A 23,269-nucleotide genomic window follows, 5' to 3' on the forward strand; every position below is an offset into this window, starting at 1 on the left:
TCCCAAATCTCAATTTACTTTTACAAATCAAATGCTTTCACTCCATTATTTATCTCCTACTGTTAACTCTTAAAAGTAGCCTTTCAAAGTTCAATCCAGCCTGTTAGTGTTTTTATGTCAAGATCTGTTTTTTCTTGTCTACTGTTTCTTTTCAAAGACTTTACAAGTGTCTCATGGCAATCATCGCAAAAAAAGCCAGAATGACATGGAGCTTAACAAAGTGATCTACTGAGGATTCATCAGAGTAAAATTGCCCAAACTGTATAAATTAAGAAATGCACTGACGACGTGCCTCTCTCTCCCCATAAAACAAAACGTTATCTTCAGATGCAGAAACCATTTTGAAAGCTTCTGCATCTAGAGAATAAAGCATTCAGAAATGCACAGCATAACGTTTTACAACAACATCTTACAGTACTAATCACATAGAAAGGATAAATACATTCGTGTCACACTACTGTCAAGCCCATTAACCTTATTTAGCCAAACCTCAAAAGCATAGCTGCCAAGTCCCCTCAAATGAATAAGTGAGCTTTTGTTAGAAGGCCATTAGATTCCTCCATGGGGAAAATTGTGGGTTTGCTCTCCTTTCTATATTTACATCATTATAAATGAAAGCAAAATTCCCCTCAGCATTTCAAAATGAGGTTCTATTAATAGTGGGACATATTCAATTCTCATTTACACAAATGTAAACCCAATAAAACTCAGTTGGTTCCGCTGAATGGAGAGGGAGTATTGGCTCTTGGTTTTACATGCAAATCTTTTATATACCAGTGTGGAATGGTATTTGCCTTTTTATTATATTTCAAACTGAAAATTAATATTTAATGTTGCAAGAAACTATGGTGGATGCATGACACCACGATCATCTGAGATGACCAAAGCTAGAACATTCAGCACTAGATGCACAAAGATGCAACTGCACAACCTATTACCTGAGCTAAAGGAATAACTCCATTAGCTAACAATAAGCAGTAGGCAGTTATAGTCCCCGGTTCCAGTCACTAAAGGGACACATGATCACACACACTAAGTCAATGCATTACACTATCATTCTAAATAGTCTTCTGCATTGATGTGCCATTTGTTCCACATGCTTCCATTTTTTATTATTGTTTAGTAGTGTTCTTCCCTAATGTCCAGATCAATGGAAGCACTTAAGAAAATGAACTTTAAGCGTGCATTTGAAGTTCAGCAGGTATTTAAGTGCCCTTCCTGAATAGGGATGCTTTCCTGAATTGGGGCCTACACTGAATTGGGGCCTACACAGCCTACACTGTGCCTCTTACTATATTAATATTATATTTTTATTAATTGCCCAGTACTCTCCATGTTCTCCAGGTCTATTTGAATTTTCTGCTATTATCTAACTCCAATTTTAGTACCATCTGCACATTTTATTGATGCATTACTCATTTAATTTTCCAGCTCAATTATAATGACATTAGACACTACTAGTTAATATAAGGAGAGTTTAGTCTGCAGAAACCTACAGTACTTCTGTACTAACAAGTTAGTTTGTACAATATACAAGGTCCTATTTAGAAAGTTTCTAATTGCTGAATTTTTCCATTCCCTGTTTGAGTCTTAATCTTCATAAGAATTTATTTTATATAGTTGAGATCCTTATGTCCAGCCATTTATAGTAGCTTTCAAACACTCACATTTATTGATAGCTTACAAAAGAAAAACAGGACAGTTGAAATACCAACAGAAAGAGTGTTTAATGTAAAAAACTCAGGAATTGCTCGTTAGTGGTAAAACATGACAGTATGAAAGATAGTGCATGCAAGTGTCACCCACCAGCTGAAACACTACAATGGTCAACGGATTTAGGAAAGCTAATGATATATATGAAATGGTACTTTAGTACACCATCACAGTAAATGAGCAACTTGCAAGTGGGCTATACTTCTGAATCCTCACAGTGCTCTGCTGAATCATCCTTTCTAGCAATTAACTTGTTTCTTTTTAAATAACAGGTGTCCCTATTAAGGATATATTGCAAAAGCGCTCCTAGTGCTTTTGCAATATATCCTTAATAAGTTTATATTTAACTACTTCTGAAATTAATCCATAAACACAATTTCTAGCATCAGGATATGAAATATATCTGTTTGGATCATTATTCTACTAAACTAAAACTTCAAAAAAACATTTAACTTAGGTATAAGTTGTATAAACCCAATTTAAACAAATTAGGAAAGAAATTCTAATCATATGTTGCACTGGAGTTGAGGACATACAATTTATTACCTCCTAGGAGGCTGCCCTGAAATTTATGGTCTTGCAGGGATTTTTGTTAAATATTCTTTAAACAGCTTAGATGCAAAATGTTAGTATTTACAAATCCTTTGCACACTATTCAGTATTCATAAAAAATAATTAACTATGAAATATTAGTTCTTCTCGGACTAATAGATAACACAATGCAGGGGCCAGATTCATTTTATGATCTAAACTTATTTACTTAAAATTCTTTCCTGTGACTAACATGCAGATATTCAAAACCCTATCACATCTCCTAATTACACATTCTTAATTACTTCTGTCTTAATGGTTGCATAGCTATACTTAACAATGCAATGTAAATTTTTTTTTTAAAAGATGATTTAATTAAATATAACCATCAGTCCAAACTTCCTTGGTCATTCTTTTTATCTTGGATAACATGAGCTAATGAGAACTACCAACTATAACAAATGTTTAATTCTGATTTAGTAATATTTTTCCAGCTCCATTTTATTTAAATGTTTTAATAAGAATTTAACAGCTTGCAAGTTTTTAAGAGAGTAAATAAATTTTTCTTTTTTATAGGTACAGGCATATTGCTAAAATTGTGTGTCTTATGAAAGCCTATGAAAAAGCATTAAAAATGAACTGCTAATTAACTAGATCCAAATCCTGCAGTCCTTATTCCTCAATAAGGCAAGTTTTGGCCTGTAACACATTCACCACTGGCTAGTACTAAGGCGATATAGTACATGCGTGTGTTTGAAACACAAGAAGCAGAAAAATAAACAAACCAAAAACTAAAACCAGATATATACCTTCTCATACAATCCAGTGCCCGGATAAAGAAGTCCTTGTGCAGTTGATGTTCATCTCTCAAGATTGAGCACTGTTCCAGTGTCACTGACATGGATGTCCTGTCTTTGGCACTTTTGCAACAGGTGAAACGGATTCCATTTAGCTTGCGGCAAATCTATAAAACAGACAAATCAAATGATTACTGTTGTGCATCCTACCCACTGTAAAGGATAGCATAAAATGAACTCACATATTTTACAGTTATAGAGAATTTACATCGAGGCTTAACTTTCTTTTCTTTTTTTTTTTGGTTAAAACTAACCCAATTCAAATGGAGTTCAATCATTATGCTTCTGCCATGTGATCCTAAGTAGTTTAGACAATGTCATCAGACAAACTGGAAAAGGAGCCAATAAAGAAAACTATTTTTTCTTTTAATGTCACATGTACTACTGTAATTAATGTTCACCTACATTGCCAAATACCAAATTAACATTAGAAGTATTTCAGGCAAGCTTAATTTCTAAGAATGAAATTCACTGTGGCCTGGAGGACACACGCAAGGTCCTCTGTACCATTTAACCTCCAGGGTAGGGTTGCACTGAGGAGGCTGTTAGAATTGACCCACAGGCCATGTCCAGAAAGATATATCATGTTAGAAAATGTATTAACAAACATGTTTTAACTAACATGATGTTAAATATGATTTTTTCTTTGTGTAGGCAGGGACAAGTCATGTTTAAAAATGTGTTAGCTGGTCACAATTAATCCTAGGGCCCTTCCTAAGGTTAACCATGACTCACTAACTTGCTTTTATAAACATGACTGTTGCTGTCTACACTAAGAAGAAAATCGTGTTTGATAGTTAAAACTTGTTAATGAACACAATGTCTAAAGATGTATTTTCCCAATGCAGACAAGGCCACAGAGGATTTTTTACACCCAGTGTATGTTGTGGAAGGTGCTTGTGCCAGACCTTCACAGGCTGGTACAGATATTGACAATGGGGCCCTGAGGAGGGACCATGGAATCCATGTTTATTAGACATGTCTGTGTAAACTGTACAGGAGAGGTTGCAGCCTCTATTTTAGCCAATTTCATCCAAATTACATATCTTAAAAACCAAATCTTAAAGCCCTTCATTAGCACAGCAGGTCTATAAATATCTGCCATCTTGGGAAAAATGAGGCAGCTATCTAATAGATTTTAGCAGGGCAAGGTGTGCTCTCAGGTACTGTGCTGGAAAGCGATTGCAGCTAGTGAGTGTTTGAGATCACTGAGCATTTTTGAAATATTCAAGGCTACAATAATAAGTACATAACTCCAGCACATTTGATGCAACAATCCTCTGGCTTTGTGCCTTCAGCCATTTGAAGTGTGTATTAATAGCCTCAGAAAACACAATTTGGAGTGTCTTATGATTCCTTCTTTATTGTATATTTCATTTTTAAGCCTTGTTTTCCGTTTGATTGCTATTAACCGTAATGTATATAGTACCATTAGTTTTGCGCCACGTTTTACAACTGCTTATGTATCAGACAAGGGAAAGAATCCCTGTGCAGAGTGGCTAAATACAGGTGAAAGACCTGAGAGGATACAATTAGAATACAAATATATTTTGCGAAGGGCAGCACAGACTGACTTGGAGGTCACAGAAGCACCATTTAATACTCTCAGGTTTATTTTTTGAAGTGAAATTAGAAATTAAATGTGGCCCAACAATCAGGGGTGCTGCTACTAAAAGTGACACTGACCAGGCTGCACTGTGTATTCCTGACCCTTCTGTTATCAATTACTTGCATCGGTGCCCTGGGCTCTCTCAGTTTTTGTTTACAAATTTTCTGTAGGATTATTAACGAGATCCTGATTAAGCTTTTTAAATTAAAATATGAAACTGAAAAGAGGCCATGATTTGACAGAACAGATGTCGAAGGGTGAGAGATTTGAAATAGAACAGGGATAGGGAACGGGTTAAGGAATATTCAATAGCTAAAAAACCACCATGCCCTACAAAATGTATATTGTCCTTACTCTTAAGTATGAATAATAGTAGTCATTTAAATGACTATATTACGAATTACCAACCTGTGGAATCTGAGACACTATAGTATTTCTTTATATTCAGAAGAGGAAGTGATTGTAGTGAAATGGATTTCCATTATTGGTAAAAGTTAAAAGGAAAAAAGGCTTTTACTGTCTTTCCCCACTCTCTGTGATGTCCACCTATTTCATTTATAGTTCAGTTGTATGAATGCTTAATATTTTAATGAAGTGATATGGTGAGGAGATATCTGATACCTAGGATTTTGATCCTGCAAATGCTTAGAGTAAGGCAGCTTTTACTCATGAGTAATGGTTTTCAGGATTCTGACCCTGTATTGAAACCATACTTACAAAGCCATTCATAGTTTTCAACCTTCAAACTGTCTAAGGTGTACACAATGAAAATATGTGAAAAAGACAAATATGGAACATGTTTCTTGTCATGACAAAAAATTATCCTGGTTTCTAATTCTAACACCTGTTTAAGGATGATTTCTCCCTTTGTGCATTAAGAAAATCAATTTTTAAAAACAGAAAACCAGAGGGAAAATTCTATCATGTGAAAATCATAGAATATCAGGGTTGGAAAGGACCTCAGGAGGTCACCTAGTCCAACCGCCTGCAAAGCAGGACCAATCCCCAACTAAATCATCCCAGCCAGGGCTTTGTCAAGCCTGACTTTAAAAACCTCTAAGGAAGGAGATTCCACCACCTCCCTAGGTAACCTGTTCCAGTGCTTCACCACCCTCCTAGTGAAAAAGTTTTTCCTCATATCCAACCTAAACCTCCCCCACTGCAACTTGAGATCATTACTCCTTATTCTGTCATCTGCTACCACTGAGAACAGTCTAGATCAGTGTTTCCCAAACTTGGGATGCCGCTTGTTCAGGGAAAGCCCTTGGCGGGCCGGGCCTGTTTGTTTGCCTGCTGTGTCTGCAGGTTCGGCCAATCGCAGCTCCCACTGGCTGCGGTTCGCCGCTCCAGGCCAATGGGGGCTGTGGGAAGCGGCGGCCGGTACGTCCCTCGGCCCGTGCCACTTCCCGCAGCCCCATTGGCCTGGAGCGGCGAACTGCAGCCAGTGGGAGCCGCGATTGGCTGAAACTGCGGACGCGAAAGGTAAACAAAGCAGCCTGGCCCACCTGGGGCTTTTCCTGAACAAGCAGAGTCTCTTTGGTAGTTGAAAGCAGCTATCAAATCCCCCCCTTATTCTTCTCTTCTGCAGACTAAATAATTCCAGTTCCCTCAGCCTCACCAATGCCGAATAGAGGGGAATGATCACGTCCCTCGATCTGCTAGCAATGCTCCTACCTATACAGCCCAAAATGCTGGTCTCCCAACATTATCAGTACCAAAGGATCATCAGTAGAATTTGAACCTTTGACCTTCAAATACAGAGCTCTACCACCTGAACTAAGTGAGCAACTCTTAACCGCTAAGTGGACCAGCCACTATGAGAGGATATGATCCACACACTCTGGGTAACACAACTATTTACTACTAGACAGCAGTTGAAGGAGAATCTATCTTATCTTACTGTAGTGTTTTATATTGTCACCCATTACTGTAGTATCTGAGCATGTTCCACCTAAAATCAATAGTGAAGTCCATAATGGCTTTCTGGCTTTCTTCCCTTTTGGGGTTAAAACCTCTGCTTTTTGCAGGAGGGTGGGTTAGGTTGTATGATTTATTTTTATTAGGCTGTCAAGTGATTACAAAAATTAATCTCAATTAATCGTGCTGTTAAACAATAAAAAAATACCATTTATTTAAATATTTTGGATGATTTTCTACATTTTCAAATATATTGATTTCAATTACAACACAGAATACAAAGTGCACAGCTCTCACTTTATATTTATTTTTATTACAAATATTTGCACTGTAAAAAGCTAAAGAAATAGTATTTTTCAATTCACCTAATACAAGTACTGTAGTGAAATCTCTTTATCATGAAAGTTGAACTTACAACTGTAGAATTATGTACAAAAAAACCTGCATTCAAAAATAAAACAGTGACATAAGATATCACTGAATCCAAGATCTTAACAGGATACTAAAAGGGATTAGACATTTCTATGTATAATGAGAATATCCAAGGTTATATTAGGATAAGAGCTAAAATCTCTCACACTTCAGGGCCTACACCAATTGCTAAATGGAGTTAGGAAGAAAATTCTACTATAAGCAGGTTATTTCATAATTGTGTATTATGGGGGTTCTTGCACTTTCCTCTGAAGCATCTGGATTTAGCCAATGTTGGAAAAAGGATACTGCAGTAGACGGACCTCTAGTCTTATCCATTGTAATTATTTCTATGTTCACAGAGCATAGAGCATAGTCTGGCTTCATGGGAGACACAACATCTGCCAACATTTGCCACGCAATGGTATCAGAGATAACCAGTTTCTCTCTGCCCCCAATATTTAAAATAAGAAATGTCTGTGGTAACAGTTGGCAAATGTGGACTTTAAATGTACATTAAATGTAGTCCCATTATAATGAGCAATAATATATTTATTGCAATAATCTAATAAATCCTTTACAGCAAGAAATTGTGACTTCCCAGTACAAAGATGCTAACATACTATGGTATCAACATCAAGAGCTCCAGACTTGTCAATTCCAGGGGGATAATTTGAAATAGGGTAGTATAAGGGCTATACATTTGAGGGAAGGGCAAACTTTTAAATGGTTGTAAAGCAGCAAAGCACTTTTTTCCTCCATGAAAATATTTTAAAGATTCACTGAATGGATGACAAAAGAAACCTCTGGAGACATGAAGTGAAAATAAATCCTGTCCTGCTCCTGGTAGATTATTTTAGAGTCCCATGCTGATTTATCTTTTACTTCTTCTGAGAGTCATGTTGTATAATTGCAGAATTCCTATTGGAAAAGGGCTTACCTTTTTACACACAGTGGATTTACGTTGTAATACATGTTGTTACATTTAGTACCTTACTACAAAATAGCATTAGCAATATATAAAACGGCAACAACTTCATTACTAAAAAGAGTCTTTGTGTGTCATTGGAATCTTGTTCCCACTGTTAATGAAAGATAAAATGGCTTTGCCCTGTATAGTTTGTGTATTTGAAAATGTACAGAAAGGGCTTGCGTTTAGACTACTGTGTGTGCTAAAGGCCAGATTTTCTCCTGGTGTAAACTTCCATAGCTCCATTGAAATCCATGACACTGTGCCTGTTTACACAGGCAGAGAATTTGGTTCAAACCTTTAGATTGCCAAGTTATAAATTACACCCCTTTGGATACCAATACTAAGCACCTCTGATTTCAAAAATCTACACAGTGTGAGGTCAAATCCTGACTTGTGTTTTGCAGCCTGCAAGAGGACCCTCTTGACAGCAACCTTGGAGATATACTCCATGGCCACCCAACCATGCACTCTCCCTCAGAGATGTGTTATGTATCAGGAAATTATGTTGGCGGTAGGGCTGTTCTTCTCCTTGACAGTCATACATGGTGGTCTCTCCCTAAATGAGAGAGAGTTGGAGAGGTAGAAGGGGGATTGAGCAACCCTCAACCTACATAGCTGGCTGACAGCTATAAAAGTGAGCTATCATTTGGGAAAGAGGGGGCCTTTTAAAACCCTCCACCCTCTCCCCAACAGGCAATTGAAGGTAGAGAGAACACTGTGGACTTTTAATCCCTTAGGCCTGTTTTTTCAAGGAGGATCTTTCTGAGATCCCTGCTTTATGAGGCCCCTCTCTCTTGTATACAGATTGCTATTCAGGAATTTACTATGTAGAAGCCCTTCAGTCCAGGCACAGGGGAGATGGAGCAGAATCTCTTCCCTCCGCAGGCTCTACTGATAGCAACGTAAGAGACCTGACACCAGTAACAGCTAGAATAGAGAGGAAATAGTTTGGACCATTGGGTATTAAACAGAGGGGAGCAGCAATAAGAAGGTATCTTTAGAGTAAGCAAAGGCTTCTCCCTGATTTAATTCCCCAAACACTGGGCAAAGTTTGGCGGGGATATCACCTGGAAGGAAGAAAATTGGAGACATCACACCAGTATTTGGTTATTTCAGCATGAGGCAGGGAGTATATTCAGTACCAAGGAAGTCTGAGGAGGCTCAGCAAGGTTGAGGAGCAGGCTCAGTGCAGACAGAATGTTTGCTTTTTTTTTTTTAAAGCACCAAGCCTGTATCAAACCCTATGGAGCATAACGCGGACTGCAAATAGTGATTTCAGATAGCTTGTAACTCTTTGAAATCTGAACAGATTTTCAGTAGCAAAGGACTCCAGGACCTAGTCTGACCTCAGGACAATCTCCCTTCCAAATTTCATGTCCTTGCTGCAAGAGCTCTTCAAAAAATATGGGTGTTTTATTTATTTATGAATTTTTTTTAATCATTAGAGGGTTTTGTTTTGTTTGAATTACTTTTATGCTTTGTATTTCCTTAGTTTGTATTTCTTCAAATACCATATCTAGTTGTTTCATGTTCTACCATTGTTTCATGTTCTCTGTGTATATAAAATATCCCCACTGTATTTTCCACTGTGTGCATCCGATGAAGTGAGCTGTAGCTCACGAAAACTTATGCTCAAATAAATTGGTTAGTCTCTAAGATGCCACAAGTCCTCCTTTTCTTTTCGCGGATACAGACTAACACGGCTGCTACTCTGAAACATATCTAGTTGATTGGTGTTTTAATCACTGCAGTTGGAATGCCCAACTGCCATGGTGACAGAAGCTAGGGGAATGACATATGTGTAATTTACGTAAAGGTGATCTGTAGAGTGCCTATAGCAGTAGCAGCTAGATATTCATTTACAAATTAAAGTGCCTTCATTATATAAAACTATGAACAATAGAGTTTGTGTACAGAAATATCCAACTAGAGCTAAACCAAGTAATTATGTTTTGCAACAGGCCCCGAGGCTTGTTAGACTGAAGAAGAAAAGTAAGATACTTATGAATAATTGCAGTTTGGTATGCGACAATAATAGATTCATTTTAAATGTAGAAAAAAGATTCACTGTAAAAACAGTAACTGGATACTGAAGGGAATATCTTACATGATTTAACATCCCTACGGGCATGTATTAGTAGCCAGGGCCCTAATACTGTAATAAATAGCACATGGACGGGCCCCTGTGTTTACGTGCTTTACTGATTTCAACAGGGCTCTGCACAGGTTCAGTAATCTGCTCAGGCAGAGCCAAGTGTAGGATTGGTGCCTACAAGTACATAGCCTATGGTGTCTTATTAAGTCCCATGAACTGTTCTTTGTAAGTTTCACCAGAAGTAGCTGTCTCAGATGTATACTACTTCTACATGGAAAGCTGCAGGGAACTCTGATAGCTCTCTTGCAGTGCGGGAGGTTGAACTTAGACCACTTTTTTTTTGAACCGTGACCTGTGGAGGAGCCCTTACTAATGATGATACAATCATAATAATATAGAGCTGGAAGGGACCTCGAAAGATCATCAAGTCCAGGACCCTGTGCTGAGATAGGTCCAAGTAAACCTACACCATTCCTGACAGGTGTTCGTCCAATCTGTTCTTAAAAACCTCCAATAATGGGGATTCTACAACTTCCATTAGAAGCTTACTCCAGAATTTAACCACACTTATAGTTCAAAATTTTTTCCTACTATCTAACCTAAATATCCCTTGCTGCAGATTAAGCCCATTACTTCTTGTCCTACCTTCAGTGAACATGGAGAAAAATTGATCACCTTCCTCTTTATAACAGCCCTTAATATATCTGAAGACTTATCAGGTCCCCCCTCCATCTTCTTTTCTCAAGACTAAACAAATCCAGCTTTTTTAACCTTTCCTCAAAGGTGAGGTTTTCTAAACATTTTATCATGTTTTATTCTCCCAGTAGTCAATCTGAGTCCACATCAGTGCTGAGGAGAGCATGACAATTGCCTCCCATGTTTTACCTATGACACTCCTGTTAATACACCCCAGAAAGATAAGCCTTTTTCATCATATTGTTGACTCATATTCAATTTGTGATTCACTATAACCCCAGATCCTTTTCTGAAGGACTACCACCTAGCCAGTTACTTTGTAATTGTTCATTTGAACTCATCTTTATTGAATTTCATCTTGTTGATTTCAGACCAATTCTCTAATTTGTCAAGGTCATTTTGAATTCTAATCCTGTTCTCCAAAGTGCTTGCAACCCCTCCCAGCGTGGTGTCATCTGCAAATTTTATAAGCATACTCTCCATTATTCAAGTCATTAATGAAAATATTGAATAGTACTGGACGCATAACAGATCCTTGTGCGACCCCACTGGATATGTCCTGCCAGTTTGATAACGAACCTTTGATAACTACTTTTTGAGTAAGTTTTGCGCCCACCTTATAATAATTTTATCTAGACCACATTTTCCTAGTTTGCTTATGAGAATGTCATGTGAGACTGTCAAACATCTTGCTAAAATCAAGATATATGAAGTCTACTGCTTCCCTTCTATCCACTAGACCAGTAATCCCTGTCAAACAAGGAAATTAGATTTCGCATGGTTTGTTTTTGACAAATACATGCTGGCTATTCCTTATAACCCTATTATCCTGCAGGGACTTACAAACTGATTATTTAATAATTTGTTCCAGTATCTTTCCAGGTATCTATAATTCCCTGGGTCTAATTTGTTCCCCTTTTTAAAGATAGGTACTATGATTGTCCTCCTCCAGTCCTCTGGAACTTCACCCTTCCTCCATGAGTTCTCTGTGCCATGAATCTGTGATGATCTAGATGATCTACAGCATGAAAAGTGTTAAGAATCAAGAAGCAGAGGATTCAGGTATTGGGAGGGGAGATGGATCCATGAGAGGGTCACTTTTTTACAATAGCTCAGCAGATGAAAATGATAGAAAACCACTGGTCTAGAAATATGTAGGTACTTCTATGACCCAAATCACTGTATTTTCTGAGTGCATCCTTAAAAATTCCCTTGCAGCCCTCATATCAGCAAGTAATGGAAAATTAGTACACCATATATGAAAGTAATTGGAACAAAGCAGCTTACCGTTGCAGCCACCCACATGATTTCTACATTCTTTCTTTTTTTGACCTGGATATTTTGATGGAGATTTTCTAGTAATCCCTTTAGGTCATTCTGTTCTTGAAAATGTGGTAGCCCTGAAAAGAAATAAACAGTCAGTGACAACGGTTATGCTGACTTAAAGATTTCCTCACTAAAGAAAAGCTCCAACATTTAGAGTCTCATTTTGGATTCATGAGGATTTTGATAGAAAGTAGCAACTAACTATTTAATGAATAAGAAAAAAATATTTTCCCTGTAAACAGAGGGCTTTACTTTATATAGGTCATATTCTGAGAGCTGCTGAAAGTCCTCAACTTCCATCTTATCAACAACTCAGCACCTTGCAGGATTTGGCCTAGTTCCAGATTCTAGTTGTCAGTTTAAAATAGAACACAGAAAGGCTCTGGAAGTGAATGGAGAACTGTCTGAGAGGGTCTGGTTGTGTATTCCTTGCGCATTCAGATTTCCCACTGAAGACAAGTCAATGGGAAATACAAGTCACTAAGCAATCCAGGACTTGGCACTTTAATTTATTCTAGGGCTTCAAGGGCACAGACATAGCACATTACTTTTTTGATGTTACCTCTTTCCAAATTAGTACTGAAAATTATTAGACACAAGTTCTGTCAGTTTTTCTGGATTACTTCCTCTTACAGATGTGAACTAAAAGTGATTTATCAACTGTTAACATTTAAAAAAACATAACAATATCTTAGACCCATAGGAAGTGGTATGAAAACAATTCTATCTGGGTGCCTTTCTTTCCTTCAAGTTGACAAACTGAGTAATTTTGCCTCAGTAAAACCAGGCAGGGGGATCCTCCCACTACTAAAACCAAATCCTTCTGAAATAGAGAGATCCAAGATTTATTTCCAAATCAGACAGTCAAAACTAAAAAGAATATTACAATGCAGATCAGATAGCCATTCCCCTAACCTGATCACAGGCAGAATGACAACTGTTTGATTTACAAACTTTTATTTTCTATCTCGAATGAAGGTGATAGTTTCTCACTCATGATATGTAGTTGAGAAGTAATTTTAAAAATACACAAAAAGAATATGTTAAAAAGCTCTCTGAATTGCCTGACCCACATGCAATATTGCCCTGCAAAAAGAACACAGAAGAAATAATACAGAACACTTTAAAAACTGGCTTTGTAATTCATTTTTGTAATTGTGTTATTGAAGATTTTCTTACCTGCCTATATAAATATATATTATCTTATCTGCACATTGTGTCTACTTTTTAAAAAACACACAGCATACATACAGTGAATATGCAGAAAGGAGTTTCTAGATATTTTGAAGCTTTATCATACTATCATTAAGAAAATATATAAGTGCATCATAATATGGTCTTTCCCCAATACATCCTAGCAAATCCTTAATGTGGGGCAGACACGCATTTTACCATGGGTAAATATTCTTTTAAAGAACTGTATTGCTAAAATAACTCATGCCTTGGCTGGATGTGAAAGACTGTTCAAATCCTTCAATCATATAACAGTATTAAACTGTCAAATTATTTTTGTGGATTATAAAGAAATATGTCCTACAATTACTGTATCCTATCAAAGGGGTTGTACTTTGGAGAATGCATGCTCTGCAGATGTGATATGGCACCAAAGCAGAGGTTCTTGATTTTCATGTGGTTCCAGAGTGCTTTGCATGCAGCTCTCTTCTCAGGCTGGAGAAGATCATCCCCAGCTTCCTGACATGGGTGTGGCTGTTGCCCAAATATCAAAATGGCAATTTAAAACAACAGAGGCATGGATTAATCTACATTTATGCTAGTAGCCTCTTAGGGTGAGTCCTAAACAATCATTCTTACCATATATTGTTACCTTTGTGTATGTTTTATTAAATTTACTTTTCAATAAGCATGCTACATTTTCATATCCTTCATACGTTCAGCTCTTCTGGGATACTGTAAAAGTGGTACTGTATTTTGGATGAATCGGGAGGATTATATAGAACTTTATTTGTATGCATTTTCAGTAGGAAATTATCCCAAAACACTTCACTATTATGTATGGTTTAATAGGAGCAGAGAGTCAAAGGGAATGAGAAATGAAGATGAATGGGCAAGTGAAAACTGTTTTCATCTGTGGTTTGAAAGAAGATGGAAAGTCAATGAAGCAAAGAGGTACAGAATGGTGGCACCAGATGGCAAAAACTACGGAGGAATAAGTTTGCTAACCAAAGGTGGTGAGAAAGTAGAGAGGCACACAGAGGAGGCCAGATGAGCAGAGAGAGTGGGGACAAGAGAGAGACTAATAATGTGTGCTACAGTAGCTGCATAGAAAAGAAGTTTTAAAAAGAAGTTTGAAAGGAATCCAGAAATGAAAGGGCCGTCAGCTTGGTAAAAATGTCTATCTACAGTTACGAATTCCATTTGGTTTTAAGAATGTTGCAACTGTCATTGTAAATTAGACTATCCACTTTGTAGCAGGGACTTGGCACACAGGAAGAAAACTCAGCTTGGAAAGGTCTGATAAATCAAGGGACAATCAGTACAGAATGGATCTCACCTGCTTGAACAATAGGTTCCTGCCAGCAGGGACTCTGCCTTTGAATGGGCTCTCTCTTCACAGAAATCTGGGAAAAGACCCTGGAGAGTGCGCCTGAGTGACCCAGTGGTAGGAACAGTGATCAGTCACAACTCAGCCCCATGATGATTAGCAGCAGGTGGGATTCAGCACTCAGATCCTCTCACAGCAGAGTGCTATCTCTTCAGAGAGCAGGACTGGGCCAGGCTGTGACCATGTAATGTGGATCTTTGTACAACATGTTTAAAATGGTGGAATCTGAAGAGCTGGGATTTGGAGAGGCCACCGGGAAATCCAATAGTGAAGACAAGAGGAGAATTAGTAGTATAACAGACTGGGACTCAAATCAATGGCATACCTGGGCAATTTTGCAGAGGTGGAGATGGGCAGATCTACACATGAATGATGTGTAGAAGAATAGATAATGGTCAATGGTAAGCTCCACTTAGTCAAGAGAGGGATGTCTGTCTGTAAAACATTTAACTGAAGGCAGTTGAAATGAAGCTGAAAATTTACTTTGGGCTTATCTTCATGGTGAATTGCATCACAGCAAGCCAGGATGTGAATCTACAGTGCACCAGCTTGCGATGCAGTAACTCACCATGTGAACACTGCTACAGTACAGCAAAATCCCTGGAGTGCAGCCGAGCACTTACCCCTTAAAGCGTACTAAGCTAAAGCTCACAAAGCGTGCAGTAAAAGTGCTCATACAGGGAGTAACTGCAGTGTAACTAGTGTGCTGTAAATTCAGACCTTATCTTGCTGAGCACTAACTTCCCTGCATAGACAAGCCTCAAGTCAAGAGAGCAGAGAGGGTGAATGGAGATGAACTATTAAAGATGTTGAATGATATATATACAGTTGAGTAACAGCATTATGGTAAACATAGTTAAAAGGTGGAGAGAAAATAACAAAGGGAAGAAGGTAAATACAAAAGACCAGAAGAACAAGAACAAGAACAAAACACTTTGAATCTCCATAGAACAAGGGCTCTTGGCTCGCCAGAAATGGAGAAACTGCAATAAGACAAGTACAAGTACATCAGCAGAAATGTGCAGTGAGGCTAGATAAGCATAGTTCTTGAAGGGAACCAGGGATGCCTGCATAGATTTGGAGGTAGTCCAGGAAGATGGAGTGGCACAGTGTGAATGACTACAATAAGATCAAGGAGACTGAAAAGACAGCAGCAACAGTAAAAATGAGATGAAAGGAGGAAGACATATGGGAGAACAGTTACAAATTATAACCAGAATGAATCCCAGAATGAAACAGATCACAGTAGCATTTTATAAAAAAACAGATGCAGCAGAAGTAGATTTGGGGGGATTGTTGACATGGGTAAAGGAGGAAAAAGTTGTTGACGGTGATAGAATATGTATGGAAGATAGGAATCAGGGGAGTAATGGTTGGTGTGAGATAACCAGTGGTGAGCTGGAGTCGGTTTGCACCGGTTCGCTGGAACCGGTTGTTAAATTTAGAAGCCCTTTTAGAACCGGTTGTCCCGAGAGGGCTTCTAAACGTAACAACCGGCCAAAAGTGACGCCATAGGCGTCAACTCCATGGGTGCTCTGGGGCTGGAGCACCCACGGGGAAAATTTGGTGGGTGGAGAGCACCCACCGGCAACTCCCCGCCTGGCCCCAGCTCATCTCACATCTGCTCCACCTCCTCCCCTGAACACACCACCCGGCTCTGCTTCTCTGCCACTCCCCCATCCCCCCGTTTCCCACGTTTCAGCTGTTTGCGCGGGAATCCTGGGAGGGCTGAGAAGCAGGTGGTGACTTCGCACTCAGGCCCAGGGAGGCGGAGCGGAGGTGATCTGGGGCAGGGGGACGCGAGGAGGGCCGCCCGCGCCGCAGCAGGTAACCCGGGGGGTGCACAGGGGAACCGCTCCCCGCCCCAGCTCACCTCCACCTCCCTGGGCCTGAACGCCAAGCCACCGCCTGCTTCTCAGCCCTCCCAGGCTTCCCGCGTGAATAACTGATTTGCAGGAAGCCGGGGTGTGGGGGCGGGGCGGAGAAGCAGAGCGGGGCAGCGCATTCAGGGGAGGAGGCGGAGGCAGAGCAGAGGTGAGCTGGGGCCGGGCACAGGGCGGGGCAGGGAGTGCTGGTGGGTGCTCTCCACCAAATTTTCCCCATGAGTGCTCCAGCCCCGGAGCACCCACAGAGTCAGTGCCTAAGGCACCACTTTTGATGTGATCAGCTAGGGGAGCGGCTGCTCCCCCTGCTCCCCACCTAGTTATGCTACCCCACCCCAGGAGCCAGAGGGACCTGCCAGATGCTTCCTGGGAGCTGCCCCAAGTAAGCACCGCCGGGACTCCCCATCTCACTCCCTGGCAGGTCCCTCTGGCTCTTAGGGGCGGGGCAGGCCCACGAGACCCTCCTGCCGGGTTCTGGGGGCAGTCAGGGGACAGGGGAGGGAGGTGGATGGGGCAGGGGTCCGGGGGGGGTTCAAACAACGCGGGGGGTTGGATGGGGCAGGAGTCACGGAGGGCGGGGGCAGAGTCATCACTGGACATAACCACTGCACATTATGCACATCACAGGGTACCCCAGAATAATACTTCAAGAGCTCCAATCTTTAATAAGTAATGTAAGATGAAATATATATATATATATATATATATATATATATTTTTAAACAAATTCTGGAAGGAAAAACTTTCCAGAACATAACTCTCTGTTGTGGAGATTAATAAGTGTATGACCAGAAAACAAAGAAAAAGAATGAAGATTTTCCATCCCTTTTAAATTACTAACATGGCGTATAAATAACCACTTCAGGGTCAGCCTCAAAGGTGGGTACCCAGGTGATGAAAACTAGGGGTTGCCATTTGCATAAAAAAAATTTTTTTTAGTTAGTTAGGTCCAAGGGAGGTAGTAGGTGATCTGTTTTAGCAATGTGCGTGTGTTTTTTCAGAAAAAAAGATGTTTTCGAAGAGAGAGAGTTGTAAAAACATGGTTTTGGTACCATTTACTATATCCTTTCATGGAAAGGCAGAACATTTTAGTACTGACAACTAACTGTACAGGCTTAGAGAGGAAAACAACAAAAAATAACTATTTATATTATAAGCTTCTTGGGGACTGACTCTTATGATTACCTATTTACCACATTGGTCTGCAATTTATCACATAAATATCACCACCACATGTGTGGTATAAATATACATATTCATAATCATATATATATATATACAGAAGCTGCTTTTGTTCAGTGGTAATCAAATGAAATAGAAGTATTCTACATTATGTCATACATTCAGTGCGCGGACAAATATTATAAAGCAACAATATGAATTAATTCTGTGTCCAGAAAGCATAATAAACTCTCAAAATCCCACCATCTTTCCTACAGAGCTGACACCTACCATCATCTCACCCCGATACTCACCCTGCCCCCTAGAAAAAAGCCAGAGAACACTTCAGCCTTGCAGATTGACTTGAAGGTCAACAGAATAAAATTGACTAACCAAGGCAGAAAGCAAATTCCACTATTCGATGACTCTTCATTGAAATCCCCTTGCCTTCAGCCCGTGGCAGTGAAACCAACTGCCTCTGACAATCCCAAATGCAGTAATAGGCAATTTTGGAGGTAACTGGGACCCAACTCATTTTATGCCCTATATGTTAAAAATAACACCTTAAATAACTCCGGGACACAAAACAGAAGCAGATCACAGAATAAAGGTGTTATATGCTTCCTGCAAGAAATATTTATTAGCCCAGAGGCTGCCGTAGTCTGCAGCAGAAATTTATAAGAAATAGACACATGATAACAATAATACACACTTATACTTTTCATCTATAGATCTCAAAGCCCGTTACAAAAGGTGCATAAACATGGCCACCCACATTTTACAGATGGAAAAAGTGAGACACAGAGATGGTAAGTGACCTGACCAACCTCGAGATGACAAAAAGTACGGATTATCATGATAAGGTCTGCATCACAAAGAAAAAGCCAGACATAAATGACAGATCCTAAACCAAGCCCTGATCCTTGTAACCCAGATCACACTAGATGAGTCAGATGAAATAGAAACATATTTTAGGATTATACATACACAAGAAAGAAGAGAGACAAATTATTGAGGATGGTGCAAGTGTGTGAAAGTAATGTTTTGAAATTGAGCAAAGAAAAATGTAGGGTGAATATCACTAAAAAACCCACCAAACTCCTAATGGTGAGATCTTTAGATTGTGGAATAATTTCCCAAAGATGTGGTAGAAGTCCCATTGTTGAAGTTATTCAAAAATAGATACATTAGACAAAGCACTTGAGAACATAACCCTGCCTTGGCAGGACTAGATGACCTAATGGGTCTTTTCAGTGTTTTGAGTTCAGCAATTAAAGTAATAAAACAGTATTCCATCTACATATAGGGGCTAATCCAATATCCACTGAAGTCCATGAAAATCTTTCCATTGACTTAATTGGACATTACAATGGGACCCATTGATAGGCTCTATATCTGCAATTCACTCCTTAGTTTTGTACATCTTGTTATGTATTCAGAAATGAATAAAAAGTTGAGTGAATGACTGGAGCTAATTGACTCAAACTTCTGAGAGGTATTTGAACATGAATACCGCAGGTGTCTAGTTACCTCTACTTATGTTACTATAAACGTTATGTTAATAAATATGCAAAACATAATTTACCCCATTGTTACTGTTTCACCTTTCTACTACGGCCTGGATCTGGCAACTTGTGCCATGCAGATGGACCCCTCTTGACTTCAGTGGTGCCGCATGTAGTCACAGGGGTCCACCTACTTGGAATAAATTGCAGGATTGAGGTCTAAACATAAAGAAGCTGCATATTAACACTTTTAAAGTTTCAGCATTACAAGCTGCCGTGGTCTATCACCTGTAACTCTTGTTAAAATCAGTTTGAATGCTACATTATTAATTTTATACTTACAATCAGGAGGCATTTTTTCAGTAAACAACTTGTAATATTCTTTAAGAAGTTCAAAATTTTCCTGGTTAACACTTTCTTGCAAAGTGGTATCTCCAAACCTAAAACAGGAAAGGACAATGCTGGAAATAAAAATAAAACAAATTCTATAAACAACACCCCTGCCCCCCTGCACTCTACCCCCTTCTCTAAAACCAAGAAACAAAACACATACCTAACTCAGCCACAGCTATGGCTTCCTTATGTAAATAGAGAACTGTTTTTTCCCCTATTTGTTTTAATAGATTTATACAACAGAAAATAACTAACCTCAAATACATATTATACCATTAACAAATACTAGTTCAAACCACCCCTGAACACAAGCTAACAGCCAAAAACACAAGCTAACAGCCAAAAATCCCTGCTTTCATCTCATGACTATTCATTAAGTCCCAAATCCTGCTTCCCTGTAGACAGCCAGAGTCAATGTGCTTTGTGCCAGGATTTGCTGTGGAAGACTGAATGCCAGCCTGCCTTTCTACAGACACCACCAACTTTTGCATCTCATTCACTTTTCATGCTAATAATGCCTTTGCTTCAGCTGAAGTCAGCAGCTGAAATTGATCTCAGGCAAGACAGAGGTGATGTCAGCAGGAAAACATTTTGAACTCCTAGCCACCACCACAGCAGCACCCTGTACTGAGATCGTCTGCTGTAAATAATCAAGGTTCATATCCTTGGGTCCTTCTGGACTCCTCTCCTTGCTCGTGAACAGTCAGACTCAGCTTTCAGGGATTCCTTCTTGCATCAGCAACTAGCCAGTAAGCGATGTCCTTTGCAATTAGATAGTTGCCTAACCACTGTGACCCACACCTTTGTGACCTCTAGGCCGGATTACTGCAACTACGTTTAGGTGAAGCTGAAGTGCACACACTTTAAAAAGGCTTCAGTTGTTCTACTATGCTGCAGCTCATTTTTTCAGCAACAGAGGTTGCTGGGAATGTATCACCCAAATGCTCACTAGTCTGACTCCTCACAGGACACTCAGTCAAATTCAGGATGTCTGTTCTCCTCTCTAAGGCTCTCCATGGCATTGGTGCAAGCTCCCTAAGAGAATTCTCTCTAAGACTATGATTTCCCATGACAATTAGATTTCACAGAAGATACTGTCCACACCTTTAGCGTGAAATGCTGAGAATGAAGTGTGTTCTCGGCAGCGGGCTCAAAACTATGGAACACTCTTTTGGAGAGCTGAGACTAGCTCCAGAGGTCACTGCCTCCAGAGTGACATGTAACTTTACTTCTTCAAGTCCAGCTTTCCCATAAACACCAAAGCAAAAAGGAAAAGACAACAGAAGAACAAAGGGAGGGGCAATGAGAGCAGGAATGACATGGAGAGGGGAGAGAGAGAGGGAGATGAAAAAGTGGAAGAAAAGGAAGAAAAAATTCTAGTGATCCACCAGGAAGGAGAGAGGAAATCAGAAGGTCTTTACTGTGTTGTGATAGTCTGCAGAAGGTGTTCAAGTATTATGGTGATAAGTGTGGTACAAAGATCCTGTTACGAGAGACCTGGACTTGACATAACCCACAGCTATCTTGTGCTTAGCCACCATAAGCTGGAAGTGAGGACACCACGTAGTGAGAAAGAATTTGGCCTTGCTTAGGCAGACAAAAACATCTGCACAGCCGCAGTGTTACTAACAAGGATAGCTGATCTTAGTCTGGGTGCCTGTGTCTGTATGTTTCTTGCTAGAGTTGCTTTGCTGATAAGTAGAAATTATGAGTTCATTGCTGTTGCTAGGGAAACAGTCAGCCAATTATAATTTATTTGGAGATATGCTTTTGTCATTAATATAAAGCGAAGGGTAATCACCTTTAAAATCCCTCCTGGCCAGAGGAAAAATCCTTTCACCTGTAAAGGGTTAAGAAGCTAAAGGTAACCTCGCTGGCACCTGACCAAAATGACCAATGAGGAGACAAGATACTTTCAAAAGCTGGGAGGAGGGAGAAAAACAAAGGGTCTGTGTCTGTCTGTGTGATGCTTTTGCCGGGGACAGAACAGGAATGGAGTCTTAGAATTTAGTAAGTAATCTAGCTAGATATGTGTTAGATTATGATTTCTTTACATGGCTGAGAAAATAGCTGTGCTGAATAGAATGAATATTCCTGTCTGTGTGTCTTTTTTGTAACTTAAGGTTTTGCCTATAGGGCTTCTCTATGTTTTGAATCTAATTACCCTGTAAGGTATTTACCATCCTGGTTTTACAGAAGTGATTCTTTTTTTACTGTTTCTTCTATTAAAGTGTTTCTTTTCAAGAACTGAATGCTTTTTTCATTGTTCTAAGATCCAAGGGTTTGGGTCTGTGGTCACCTATGCAAATTGGTGGGATTTTTACCAAACCTTCCCCAGGAAGTGGGGTACAAGAGTTGGGAGGATTTTGGGGGGAAAGATTTTCCAAACGATGCTTTCCTAATAAAAATAAACCCAGATAAATGTTTGGTGATGGCAGTGGAAGTCCAAGGGCAAAGGGTAAAATAGTTTGTACCTTGGGGAAGTTTTAACCTAAGCTGGTAAAAGTAAGCTTAGGAGGTTTTCATGCAGGTCCCCACATATGTAACCTAGAGTTCAGAGTGGGGAAGGAACCCTGACAGCTTTGTTTTTAATTACTTATAAAAAAGATTAGTTAGAAAGTGTACTTTGGAGAAGTGTGGATTTTCTATGAGCAAGAAGACACTGACAAGCTCCACAGCAGCTAGGAGGAAGGCTGGCCACTGGAAACCTGCTGCTGTCACTTGACTCCACCTCAGATTTCGGGTAACTATATTTTGGGTAACTAGATTATTACTAATTTTGAAGTGTTCTTTGTATTCAATAAAAACATGGATTATTGGGTGAAAGCACTCTTGTGTAAAACAATCATTTCTCAGATGGAGGTGCTGTGTCCCCCCACTGATTTATCTCCTGACACTGCCTGGAAAACAGAGACTAGTTACCATCGCTTTGGGTTCAGATAACCCCAGGTAACCATCCAGATAAGTATGCATCCGATGAAGTGAGCTGTAGCTCACGAAAGCCTATGCTCAAATAAATTGGTTAGTCTCTAAGGTGCCACAAGTACTCCTTTTCTTTTTGCAAATACAGACTAACACGGCTGTTACTCTGAAACCTGTAAAGAACATAGTTGTTCTACAGCCAGTATTTCATCCACTGGCTGCAGTACCTTCAGCCACTACTGTGCTCTATATAATCTATTTATCATATAAATATTGCTGAAGTGTCCATCACCACAATATCTAGGTGCTGTGAAAGAGTGGGGGCGTAATCTTACATGGGCAGTTTGGCTAGCTTAGCAACATTGTCATGGATAAATTACCATGCCATCACCCTTTCTCTGCACCTTTGCACTGTCCACATCTGTCCCAGTTGAACTGTACTATGGAAGGTGCGTGTGTGCGCACGCACATGCAGAATTTGGGGCTCAATTCTTTAGCTGTTGTGTGATACAGAGTGGGCAAAAGATGATCTATGTACATAACTCCTAAATGTAATGCTGTATTTTAACACACTGTCATGATTTCTGTATGTTATATGCATAATTTCTTATAATGCAAGCAAAGTAGATATTAACTATATCTGCTCTTCTGTTGAAGATTGCCTATCATTTCCCCAGTGTTTCAGTGTTAAACCAAATATATTCCCAGCTATGG

The 23,269-nt window shown here is 39.5% G+C and overlaps 1 protein-coding gene across 8 annotated transcripts in view; it reads right to left on the minus strand.

The window, feature by feature from the left end:
- Window positions 1-23,269, minus strand: part of INPP4B (inositol polyphosphate-4-phosphatase type II B) — a 166,376-nt gene that overhangs the window by 31,130 nt on the left and 111,977 nt on the right. For 7 of the 8 annotated variants that reach the window (XM_077814444.1, XM_077814449.1, XM_077814446.1 and 4 more), the window contains 3 exons: window positions 19,583-19,680; window positions 12,090-12,202; window positions 3,054-3,208 (listed from right to left, as the gene is read on the minus strand). In XM_077814444.1, coding sequence (XP_077670570.1) covers window positions 3,054-3,208; window positions 12,090-12,202; window positions 19,583-19,680 — 366 coding nt within the window. The remainder of the gene's footprint in view (window positions 1-3,053; window positions 3,209-12,089; window positions 12,203-19,582; window positions 19,681-23,269) is intronic. The other variant, XM_077814450.1, reaches the window with a different exon arrangement.

This window comes from Eretmochelys imbricata, chromosome 4 (assembly GCF_965152235.1).
Source record: "Eretmochelys imbricata isolate rEreImb1 chromosome 4, rEreImb1.hap1, whole genome shotgun sequence".
NCBI lineage: Eukaryota > Metazoa > Chordata > Testudines > Cheloniidae > Eretmochelys > Eretmochelys imbricata.